The sequence below is a fragment of the Acomys minous genome (assembly GCF_964271855.1).
Source record: "Acomys minous genome assembly, chromosome: 3".
Taxonomy (NCBI): domain Eukaryota; kingdom Metazoa; phylum Chordata; class Mammalia; order Rodentia; family Muridae; genus Acomys; species Acomys minous.
The window spans coordinates 52,321,094-52,334,320 of NC_140485.1; the positions used below are offsets into that span (position 1 = coordinate 52,321,094).

The following is a 13,227-nucleotide window of genomic DNA, read 5'->3' on the forward strand; positions in this document are numbered from 1 at the left end:
TTTCTTTTAAAAAATGTTGTAGTAAATTTAAAAATAACTAATAATGTTTACTATAAAATTGGCCTATAATTATTACGGTGGTATTATCTAACCTGCTATCATAATCAATAAAGACACAGACACCTGTTGTACTTTAAAATAGCCTCATTTTGCCTGGGACTGGTAAAATTAACCCTCTAAACTATCCTTATTACTTCCCAGCCCCCATCCCAGGCCACCTGCTTTAATCATTCCTGTCTGGGCTACTTCCCATCCATAATCCCAATGGGCTGCTTTCCACCATCCCGCCAATCCAGTCCTGTGCTTCTCTCCACATGCTAAGCCATCACAACCTCTTCTTCCTTTCTCCTCATCCTATACTTGTCTCCTCCCTCCCTCCTTCCTGTGGTCCCCTGACTCCAAGCCTGTGAACCTCAAACTCCACCTTCTCCAGCTCCAGACCAACTTCTAACAACAACAACAACAACAACAACAACAAGCCCTTCCATGCAATTGTCATGTCCTATTTAAAACTTACACTCAGTGTGAGCATGTTGCTCTTTGATTATCTCTTTGATAATCTGCTCTCAATTATTAGAGCAGCATACATCCCCTTCACAAGTTGAGGATATTAGTTGTCACGGTGAAGCCTGGCTTGTGGGTGCTATTCAGTGTGTTTTTTGAATTTATTCAATCAGAACTCATATACAGCAGGTACTGTTGCACACTGAGTGACAAAGATGAGAACAAACAACAGCAACAAAACACAGACACAGACTCCTGCCCTCATGCTGCAGTTTGAGAGCAGGTGCTTTGCTGGCTGCAGATACCCCTTGTAGAAGTGTTAGCCTGCCTTTAATTTCAGGTCATGGCTGTGGCAAGCATCTTCTGTTCTTTGGCCAGTGGTGATAGTGACTAGTTACAAGCTCTGAGATACCCAGAATCTTGCATTTGGGATCTGTTCTCTTTAATGCTGTCTTATGGAAGTCAACATTGTCTTGAGCTTCTTTTATCATATCTGAGGCACTGTTGATGACAAAACAGTGATGCCATTTATAAGCATGGTGGCGGTTTGAATAAGACTGGCCCCCGTGGGCTTGTCAGTTTGAATGCTTAGTCATTAGGGAGAGGAACTGTTTGAAAGGATTAGCAGGTGTGGCTTTGTTGGAGGATTTGAGGTTTTAAAAATCAAGCCAGGTCCAGTCTCTCTCTCTCTCTCCTTCTCTCCCTCTCCTTCTCTCCCTCTCCCTCTGTCTCTGTCTCTCTCCTTCTCTCCCTCCCTCCTTCCCTCCCTCCCCCCTCTCTCCTTCTCTCCCTCTCCCTTCCTCCCTCTCTTCCCTTCCTCCTCCCCTGCCCTTCTTCTTCTCCCTGCCTGTGGATCAGAATGTAGCTCTCAGCTACTTCTATCACATCTGTCTGCCACCATGTTTCTCACCACGATGATAATAGCCACAATTTCTGAAACTGTAAGCAAACCCCAGTTAAATGCTTTCTTTTATAAAAGAAAAGTGACTAAGAAAGAAAACTTGCTATCAGATATAAGATGTTCTGATTCTAGAGATCAAAAGTGAATCAAAATGTACCTCTTGGAATATATATATAGTGGTTTAAAAGGTAGTCTAAAGCAACTGAGGAAAGAACTATTTGGATACTAGTTTGGAAAGCTAAAAATAGAATACAGTGACATGGATTCCATGGGTGATAATGTAATAAATAAATCACTTTTAAAAGTAGAGTCAGATGTTCATGGCCAGATCACAGGATTAGGAGAGCTCTTGCACAGTTAACAGCATAAATAATACCATAGCAGCCTGTGTTACTAAGAAGAGACAACTGTACATCAGAGCACTAACTTTGTAGACACTGCAAACATAAGAATGTGCTTGAGCGTCCACTTGATCTCATCCCTTCCCAGTGAATTCTGTTTCTGTGCTCCTTGCAATATCATCTTGTAACCTGAAGAACAGTAATGAGATTTTCTTTTTGTGTTTTTTCCTCCTCTCTAAACAAACAAACAAATAAATAAATCAGATGTTTTCATTGGCAGATAAGTTTTCAGGTGGAAAAAAGAACCATCTTTTAAGAAACTTTCTTCAAGAGAGACTTAAGTAGAGTTTTTCAAAGAACGATGATATCCCTGCCACGAGGGTGGGGCAGGCCCGAGTGTGAAGTCTTTATTGCTAGTGTTTCTTCTCATTATAAGCACCAGAATGAATAAAATATTATAACCTTGGCTTTGAATAAAGAAATGCTTGTTTGGGCATGGAATCCTGATGAGCTGTGATTAATTTTTTTTTTTTTTGAGTTTGACTGAAAGTGGGTCTCTTCACAAGAGATTAAAAGTATCATGAATATTTTTTCAAGGGCATTGAAAAGAACAGACCATTATTTGTGCAATATTCCTGATAGTTTTAACTAAAGGAGCCTTCTAGCATGGAGTCAGATCTGTTCATTCTCTACTGGGTTCAATCACCTTTCCTCCAGAGCCACAAAAGGCAGGCACTCTATGTGGGGAGATGTGGAGATTCTCATGCCAGGAGATAGGGTTGGAGGCTATGATCAGGTGTGAGGGTGAAAAAGAGAAAAAAAGGAGACAGTGAGTTTGAGGCCAGCCTGGTCCTCAAAGCGAACAGGACTCTACACACACACACACACACACACACACACACACACACAGAGAGAGAGAGAGAGAGAGAGAGAGAGAGAGAGAGAGAGAGAGAGAGAGAGAGAGACACAGAGACAGAGACAGAGACAGAGACAGAGACAGAGACACTTTGGTTAGGAAACTTTTTATTGGATTTAGCTAGGCAACTTTTTATTCTTTGTTTTCCTTCTACAAATAGAAATAATATAAAAGACCCATGTTTTTTCACATCTCTGAATATAGAAGATATGTAATTTTGTGTAAAAATGAAGTTTTAAACACAAAATATAATTGTACTTAAACCTCACAAGTTTAGACATAAAATTGGTGATCACTGACTGTTGCACTGTTCACCTAAGAGCCTCTTACTCTCTTTACAAGACTCGGGTAGGGAGACTAACCCAAGACAAATCTTCCCATCCAAGCCCCTGGGTCAAGTCTTGGCTGGTTTCTAAGGGATGTTAAGAGGGAGGATTAAGAGGGAAATAATTGAGTTGTCTAAAGTTTATCTTCTATTTTAAGATGTCTAAAAGCCTATGCTATTATGTCTTAAGTGAACATCTATGCTGTCCTCCATACTCTTTCAGCATCCATAACAGAGAGATCTCTGTTGCATGATAGGTATCCCACTAGGTGCTGGGAAGACAAAGAATAAAAATTATTCCTGTTTGATAGAAAGCAGAGACTCCATGCACATTCACATATGGTGTGTGCCTGATGAGGTTATATAAGTCTCCAGGATATACCCAAGAGTAAGAAGCTTTTCCTTGAAGGAAATGGAAACTGTTTAAAAAAAATATGTCCACACATTGTATGATTTGAGTCTTAGATGTTGTTATAATATAGCAAAATGGGGGAAATTAACAAGAATTTCATAGTGGATTGTATTAGTCAGAGTTCTCTAGAGGAATAGACCTATAAGATTTACAAGTTTGTGTAATTAAATATAATTCCTAGCATTTTCATACTTAATATACTCAGGTACTTTGGAGAGAGATTTGAGAAAATAATCATTCTATAAGAGGAAATTTATTAAAATGACTTATAGGCTATAGTCCAGCTAGTCCAACAATGGCTGTCTACCAATAGAAATCCCCAGAATCCTGTAGTTGTTCATTCCTCAAAGCTGGATGCTTCAGCTGGTCTTCAGTATACACCAGAATCCCAACGAAGGGAGGGCAGGCAGGTTGTAGTGAAGGGGAAGGAAGGCCTAGCATTTGTAAAGTGCCTCCTGAACCAGTGGTCATCATCTGAGCCCAGTGGCTTAGGCTGGCTAGTGGTTACTTCATTGTGACAAGAGGATGCTGAGGCTCTACTACATGATGTCTGTCTTGTTCATAGCCATTATATAAAGATATATGAGAATGATACTGCACCAATGTCGGGGTGATCTCAGAGCCCACATTCTTCAAAGGGTTTGACTCGTGAAGGTGGAAGCAAACATTGTATGCTACCGTTGATAAGTTTGTTTCTTCTGGGCTCACTTCAGAAGCTCTTAATTCTATCAGCAACTCTTTGGACCTTAATAGTCTTGGGGAAAGGAGAGCACCAAGGTCTTTTTCATGTCACTTTGTGTGCTAATTACTGTGCACTTTGTGTGGATCTTTAAATGTAGTGACTTCATTGTTAACTAGTCCAGAAACTACAGCAAGATCACATTCATTTTACTAAGGTGAACTTTTTTTCTTTTAATGATTCACACTTCAAGATACTTTGCAACAGTTATAAGCACTTACTGCTCTTCCAGAGGACCTAGATTCAATTCCCAGTACCCACATGGCAGATCACAACTGTCTGTAACTCTAGATCTGGCATGCTCACAGAGACAAACATGCAGGAAAAACACCAATATACATAATAAATAAATAAATACATACATACATAAATAAATCAAAACCCCAAAAAGGTACTGATGTTTTTGTGGAACTCCTAACAGAGGGATCAGATACTCTTTCTGACACCTTTTCCTGGTGTTGGGACCCTTTTCCTTCTATCTGGTTGCCTCATCTAGCTTTAATATGAGGGGAAGTGTCTAGTCTTATTGCAACTTACTATGCCATGTTTAGTTGATATCCCTGGGAGGCCTGCCATTTTCTGAAGAGAAACGGAGGAGGAGTAGATGGGGATGGGGTAAGGACTGGGAGACTGGGAGGAGAGGAGGGAGGGGAAATGTGATTGGGATGTACTATATGAGAGAATGAGTTAATAATTTAAAAAGCTACTTTATAATATAAAGACATCTTCCTGAGATTAAGAGACATCAATTTGCAATTAAAGTCACAAAGGCAGTGATATTTAAAGAGTATATAGTATTATGATATGAATCATGTTTTTTTATTTGTGTCTGAGTCTGAAAAGGTAGTTATCATTATTGATTTACAAGAGGAGAATTGACAAGGTGCACACAGGCAGCCCAGTGACGATGATGGAACTTTCAATTGCTGAACTATTGTTTTGTTGACTCTCCATCATCTCTTAGAAATAGTCTCATGATTGCTTAAAATTATCCTGCTCTAAATGTCATATCAAATTGGGGGGAGAAAGCTTGAAAGGATAATGTTATCCAGAGATTTAATCATAATTGCCATGTATTAGTTTTCCCTTTTGCTCATCATTTGTCTTTTTTTTCCCCTTCCAGAAGAAAAATTCAAAGTTGAAACAAGAACCATTGCTGTCGACTTTTCATTGGATGATATTTATGACAAAATTAAGACAGGCCTGTCTGGTCTTGAAATTGGCGTCTTAGGTTTGTATTTTTGCCACATTTATGGCTTATCTTGTTCATTCTTTGGCTTTTACTGTATCCTTATTTTCTCTGTGGAGATTAGGTGTTTAGTGGTAAGAGATTGTCACTGATCCAGTTGGTCAGGAGTGGATACTAGCCTATGTGTACCTGAAGCTTTGTCAGTGACTTTATAGTTTGGTTATTTTTCTTGCTTGCTTTACTTCCAGTCCCAGTCTCTCTGTATATGTTATGCATTGAAAGACTGGGCATGGTAGAGATACCTGTCATCCCAGTACTCAGGAGGCAGAGGCATGCTTGTGTGATACTTGTTCTTCAAGGTGCATGATGCTGAACATTGTTGGCCAAGGAGATGAAGCCTGGAAAGCTAACGCATGTTCCTTGTAAAACCTTTGTAGGTACTGGTCACAGGCTCAGCTCCGTGAAATGTTACTACCACAGAAAGGTAGTTTTCATCTATGCTTTATACAAAAAAGAATATCATATACATGTCACCTTTTGTCCCTTTGGGTGGAGATATGTTACTTGAAAATTCATGCTATCGAGCTGGACATCGTGACACACACTTTTAATCCCAGCACTTGGGAGGCAGAGGCAGGTGGATCTCTGTGAGTTCAGGCCAGCCTTGTCTACCAAGTGAGTCCAGGACAGCCAAGGCTACCCAGAGAAACCCTGTCTAGGGGGCAAAATCATGTTATTGAGAGACTTAGGATTTGTCTAAAGTCATAAAGGGACAATATGAGGAGTGTCTATTTGTTTTCTCTAAGTCTATTGCTATGTTTTGTTGTACCTTAGCTGCTTGCTCCTACTGGAGAGCCAAATGTTTTTGCTGAAATCATGGGAACATTGAACTGTGCTATGGAAAAAAGTCATCAGAAGATCCTGACAAGATAATTGGAGGGAAGATAAGATATCATATTTGATATCTGTATGCATATTCATAATAGACATTCACATGTACATACACAGACACATATGGCATTATAGCAGAAGAAGGGAACCAGTGAGATGAGGGAAAAGGGATGGAGGAAGGTAGGGGCAGTAAGTGTGGAAGTATCATGAGATACTCTGTGCGTGCTTGTCTGTGTAAATGCACCTGAAGGTCAGAGGTCAATTTTGTCTCTGATCCCTGTCCACCTTGTGTTTTAAGATGGCCTATCACTGGGTCCTGAGGTTCAGTTGGGCTAGACTCTGCCCCAGGGATACCCCTGTACTAGAATTACAGTTGCGTACTATTGTGCCTGTCTTATTACAGGCTACTGAGAATTGAACTTGCTTGCTCATGCTTGCAAAACAAGCACTTTTAACAGATGACCACTCTTCCCAGTCCCCATAGAATGGCCTTTTTATAATTTGTTTTGTTTTGGTTTTGGTTTTAGTTTTAGAGACAGGGTTTCTCTGTGAAAAAGCCTTGGCTATTCTAGAACTTGCTTCATAAACCAAGATGGCCTCAAATTCACAGGGATCTGCTTGCCTCTGCCTGGGATTAAAGGTGTGTGCCACAATACCCAGCCTCCTTTTTATAACTTCTAAATAAGACAGTTTGTAAAGTCAGTTACCCAAGTATAATTTCAAGTATTCATTGTCGTTTAGCTAACCTGGCCTGTCTAGGTTAGTCTATATCACACATCTGAGACAGGTTCTATTACTGACTTGGTTGAACAATTAAAAGCTTATAAAAATTTTACCATTTAGAGAAAAGTATATCCTTACTTCCTTGACTAAAAAAGCAGTTGATTAACAAAATATGGTTGCTGTAATGCTTATTTGATCTGGGGGAAACTCCCCATTGTGTTCCAAATGAGAACAAACCTCTTCTTTCTGCCTTGCAATACTGGGCCCATAGGCCCGTGTAGCTGGACCTAGGCTTTCATTGTTGTTTTTATTTTGTTTGTTTGTTTAATGTGGTTGCTGGGGATCTAAGCTCAGTCCTCCGGCTTACATGGCTAGCACTTTACCAATTGAGCATCTCCCCAGCCCCCAAGACCTAGTAATTAATATTAGGTTATAGAGAGGGTTTTTCTACTGAATATTAATTATAACTAATAATAATAGAAATAAAAATATCACTAGAATATACTGTTTGAATAGCATTAAGCACAGAACTATAGTTAATGCTTAATACGGCAAATTAATACTTTCAGAATTACAAAGGAAAATGCTAAAGCATTTTGTCATGAAAGTAACATTAAGTTTTCAATGAGGTAAGTGGAAAGAAAACATCTCTGAACTGTGCAAATTTATACTGAAAGGTCACCATAAACTGATGAGACTATAAATGCTGTAGGATGAGAAGTTATCTATAATCTGTTATGTAAAAAATTAAGCAGCTGCTGTTGTCTTCCAGGCAAATGCCAACAAGTACAGATTTCAGCAAATTTATAAAACCTTACCATTTAGAGAAAATTATGTTCTTATTTCCTTGACTAAGAAAGCAGTTGCTTATCAATATATGATTGCTGTAATGTTAGTGTCATCCTGCTAATTGGTGCTCAAAACTGTGTTATTCATGGCACTCATTCACTTTGGTTCCTATTCATACACCTTGCTCCTAATTTAAAATTGGACCCTGGTGATCCTTCAGCCATAATAACAGACACCAAGTCCTTTTAATATTTCAAAGCTTAGGCCTTAGCTTGGCAGACTCCCAACCAACTCATCTAAGTTAATCTAAACACCTAGGCCCATCCAGCCACGTGGCTATCTATATACCTTCTAGGCCGTTGTTATGTCTGTCTCCTCTTACCTCTCCTGGCAAAAGGCCTTTCTCTTTCTTCTTTCCAGGTTCCTCTTTCTCTCCCAGAAAGTCCTGCTTTTCACTTCCTGCCCAGCTGGTTCCCATCAGATTTTTCTTAACGCCAATCAGAGAATGCCTTAGGTAGGAGAGGAAGGACAGACACAACTTCATACAGTATACCCCCCAACAGGTCTCATTTTATGACATGTATAGGTAGTAGAACTGGACTAGAACTTATTTGCTTTTCTTCCAATGCCCTTTATAAGTGAATATTTACGCTGGTAATGTACTTGATGCTTTTTTATACATAGCTTGTATTTTTAATTTTGACAATTTCATACATATAAATGATATATTTTGAACATATTCATATCTAGTTACCTTCTTTTGTTCCCTCCACCTTCTAAGGCCTCTTTCCCAGCTCATCCTCCTTTTAGTGTAATGCTTTTCTGTGTGAGATAGATGGAAACAAACCCGGACCCACTGACTTAATTAGGATTGCTTGCATGAACACAATTGTGTTGTGATTTTTTCCCCCTCCCCATCAACTGAATGCAAACATAAAACAAAACAAAACAAAACAAAAAAACCTTACCTGTGCAGCCATTCCTCCCCCCTACCACATAAAACCTCATGACTTTGAGAAAAAAAATGCATTCTAATTTTATCTCCCAAAGTTCATATTTCTTAGGTTGTTCTGAGATAGTCAAATATAAATGCTCTCTTTACCAAACTAAAAGGCTAATATCAGTCAATTTTGTCTGTATTCTTAACCTGTCCAAGTTTCTGTACTTAAAACCAAAAGTACTTACTTAGTTAACTTCAGAACAGCAACTTGTAGATGAGATGGCTTTCATTCCCCCAAAACATCCAAGGAAGACTAGTCATAGGAAGCATAGGGTTGTGTAGAATTGTGTTGAAGGAAGTGAGATTGAGCCATATAGGAAGTTGACCCATATAGTCGTAGCTGACTAAGGATGTTAGGAAGAGAAGAATCTGTCTTCTTTAGAGGTTTTAGAAATCTATAAAGTTGGCTTACTGGCCTGGCCCATCTGAGACACAGAGAGTGAACAAGCAGAGGTGAGTTTGTTGTGGGCCACAACCCACATTAGCTGCCAAGAGGCCTCTGGAACACCTAAGGAGCTTTGGGATCGGATCTCTCTCTACCGACTCCCCACTGGCCTGGCCCATCTGGGTCACAGACAGCAGGGTCTGGTTAGCAGAGGTGAGTAAGCACGGGTCACAGTCCACATTGTCCACCATACCAAGGAGGCTTGAGGGGCACCCAAGCAACTTTTGGCTTGCAGCTTTCTCAGCCTGCTCCTCTCCTGCCTGACCTAACTGGGACATAGACAGCAAACCCAACAGAACTGAGCTGAGCTCAGGCACTAACATCCATTGTTCGCCATCCTAAAGAGGCTTCAGGAGACCGTAGCAAATAGTCTTTGACTTGGATCTCTCTTTGCCTGCTCCTGACCTGCCTAGCCCACCTGGGATAATGACAGCAACTCCATCAAAGGAATCTCCAGGCCTGCTAACAGCAGAGACAACCGGATGGCTAGAGGCCAGCACAAGAATACAAGCAACAAAACTCACTGGATACCACTGAAAACCAGTGTTCCTACCACACCCTGAAAATACTAACATCCATAAAGAGCAGGAAGAAGACTTTAAATCTGAGGTGATGAAAATGATAGAAGCCTTGGAAGAAAATAAATCTCTCAAAGGAATACAGGAAAATACATTCATGCAGATGAAGGAATTAAATAAATCCTATAAAGAACTACAGGAAAATACAATCAAACAGAAGAAAGAATGAATAAAACTGTTCAAGACCTAAAAAGGGAATTAGAAGCAACAAAGAAAACACAATCTGAGGCAGTCCTGGAGTTGGATAACCTAGGAAAGAGAACAGGAACTGCAGACATAAGTGATACCAAGAGAATGCAAGAGGTGGAAGAGACAATCTCAAGTGTAGAAGATACAGTTGAAGTTATCAATACATCAGTCAAAGAAAATGTTAAAACTAAAAAGTTCCTAACACAAAACATTCTTGAAATCTAAAACACTATAAAAAGACCAAAGCTAAGAGTAATAGAAATAGAAGTAGGAGAAGGCTCCAATCTCCGCAACCTAGAAAACATTTTCAGCAATATCATAGAAGAAAACTTCCCCAACCAAAACCAAGAAATGCCCATAAACAGTCAAGAAGCCTTACAGAACTCCAAATACATTGGACCAGAAAAAAAAAAATCCTCTAGGCACATTATAATCAAAACACTAAGTGTAGAAAACAAAGAAAGAATATTAAAAGCTGTGTGAGAAAAAATCCAAGTCACATATAAAGGCAAACCTATCAGAATTTCACCTCACTTCTAAACAGAGACTATGAAAACCAGAAGGGCCTGGACGGATGTCATGCAATAAGTCCACAGATACCAACTCAGACTACTATACCCAACAAAACTTTCAATCCCCATAGATGAAGAAACCAAGATATTCCATGACAAAACCAAGTTTAAGCAGTACCTAGCCACAAACTCAGCCCTGTAGAAGATAATAGAAGGAAAACTCTAGCCCGTGGAGGCTAACTACACCAAGGAAAACACACGAAATAAATAACTCCACATCTGCATAACCAAATGAAAGGAAACACACACACACACACACACACACACACACACACACACACACTCTACTGCCACCAACATAAAAAAAAAACAGTAACTAACAGCCACTGGTCATAATCTCTCAACATCTATGGCCTCAACCCCAATAAAAAGACACAGGCTGACAGAATGGATGCGAAAATAGGACTCATCATTCTGCTGCATGCAAAAAAACACACCTCAGCAATAAAGATAGACATTACTTCAAGTAAAGGGTATATTCCAAGCAAATGGACCCAAAAAAACAAGCTGGAGTAGTCACTTTGATATCTAATAAGATAGACCTTCAACCAAAACAAATTAAATGAGAAAGAGAAGGACACTTCATAGCAGAAATACACCAAGATGTTGTCTCAATCCTGAACATCTATGCCTCAAACACAGGGGCACCCACATTCATAAAAGGGCCTGGACAGATGTCATGCTGACACTAAGAGACAACAGATGCCAAAGCTTACATTACTAAAGCTTAAATCACACATCGAACCCTACACATTAATAATTGAAGACTTCAATACCCAACTCTCACCAATAGACAGGTCATCAAGACAAAAACTAAATGGAGAAATAAGGAAATTAATAGATGTCATGAATCAAATGGACCTAACAGATACCTACAGAATATACTTTCTTCTCAGCACCTCATGGAACCGTCTCCAAAACTGACCATATACTTTATCACAAAGCAAGCCTCAACAGATAGATTAAAATAACTCCTTGCATCTTATCAGAGCACCATGGATTAAAGCTGGAATTCAACAACCACAGAAACAGCAAAAAGCCTACAAACTCCTGGAAACTGAACAACTCCCTATTTAATCACCTCTGGGCCTGGGATGAAATAAAAAAATTAATTAATTAAAGACTTTCTAGAATTTAATGAAAATGATGGTACGATATACCCAAACTTATGTGACACAATGAAAGCAGTACTAAGAGGAAAGTTTATAAACTAAGTGACTTCATAAAGAAATTGGAGAGATCCCATACTAGCAACTTAACAGCATACCTGAAAGCTTTCGAACAAAAAGAAGCAAGCACACCAAAGAGTAGTAGATGACAGGAAATCATCAAACTCAGGGCTGAAATCAGTAAGTTAGAAACAAAGAAAACCACTAACAAGAAGCAACAAAACAAAGAACTGGATTTGAGAAAAATCAACAAGACAGACGAACTATTAGTCAAACTAACTAAAAGGCAGAGGGAGAGTATTCAAATCAATAAACTCAGAAATGAAAAGGGAGATATAATGACAGACACCAAGGAAATCCAAAGACTCATTAGATCCTCATAGCACCTATTTGCTACAAAATTTGAAAATCTCAATGAAATGGACAGTTTTCTTGATAGATACCACTACCAAAATTGAATCAAATCAGGTAAACAAATTAAATAGTCCTATATCTCCTAAGGAAATAGAGGCAGTCATCAAAAGTCTACAAACCAAAAAAATCCCAAGGCCAGGTGGATTCAGCCCAGAATTCTACGAGAACTCCAAAGAAGAGCTAATACCAGTTCTCTTTAAACGATTCCACAAAATAGAAACAGAAGGAGCATCAAACTAAGCAGAAAGAAACTTAATTCCACTGAAATGAGGGGCACAACAAGGCTGTCCACTCTCTTTGTATCTCTTCAATATAGTGCAATATAGTGCAGTAAGACAACTAAAGGAGATCAAAAGTATATAATTTGGAAAGGAACAGAAACAGGAGCCTACCACAGTGGTCCTATGAGAGACAACCAGTGGGAGATTGAAGCAGATGATGAGATTCACAGCCAAACTTCATGGTGGAGCACAGGGAGTCTTATGAAAGAGTTAGAGCATAAAAGGACTTGGAGGGGACAGGAGCTCCACAAGGACACCAGTGGAGGCAACAAGTCCAGGCAGGGGGGGGGGGCTGCTGCAGAGACTGATTCGCCAACCAAGGACCATGCATGGTTAGGACCTAGACCCTTTGTCAGATGTAGTCCATAGGCAGCACAGTTTCTTTGTGAGTCTCCTAATATGGGGAGTAGGGGCTACTCTGACATGGACTCTGCCACTCATTGCTCACTCACCCCTGGCAGGGAATCTTGCCAGATCATAGAGGAAGAGGATACAGGCAGTCCTGTATCCTTGATAGGGGAAGAGGGTTCTACAGTCAGGATGCAAAATGAACAAATTAAAAATAAAGTAAAATAAAAATCTATAAAGTTATAGCCTATCTTCCTGCACTTCTTTGGAACTTTAAAATTGTTTTAAATTGTCTTTTGAAATGTAAATACCTCTAAAGGGCCAGTGGTGCTTGTCTTTTCGTCTTGTGGGGATTAGTTATTCATTTTATTACTTTTGTACTTTTAGCTAGATCTGTCACTGTTTCACTGCTGTGAAGAAACACCATAACCAAGGCAACTCTTATAATAAAGAACATTTCATTGGGGACTTTCTTACAGTTTCATAGATTTAATCTATTAT

At 39.4% G+C, this 13,227-nt stretch overlaps 1 protein-coding gene across 1 annotated transcript in view; it reads left to right on the top strand.

Annotated features, from left to right (window-relative positions):
• The window catches only part of HSD17B12 (hydroxysteroid 17-beta dehydrogenase 12), a 125,224-nt gene that overhangs the window by 67,941 nt on the left and 44,056 nt on the right, over positions 1 to 13,227 (top strand). The window contains exon 4 of the mRNA XM_084777156.1: positions 5,262 to 5,369. Coding sequence (XP_084633282.1) covers positions 5,262 to 5,369 — 108 coding nt within the window. The remainder of the gene's footprint in view (positions 1 to 5,261; positions 5,370 to 13,227) is intronic.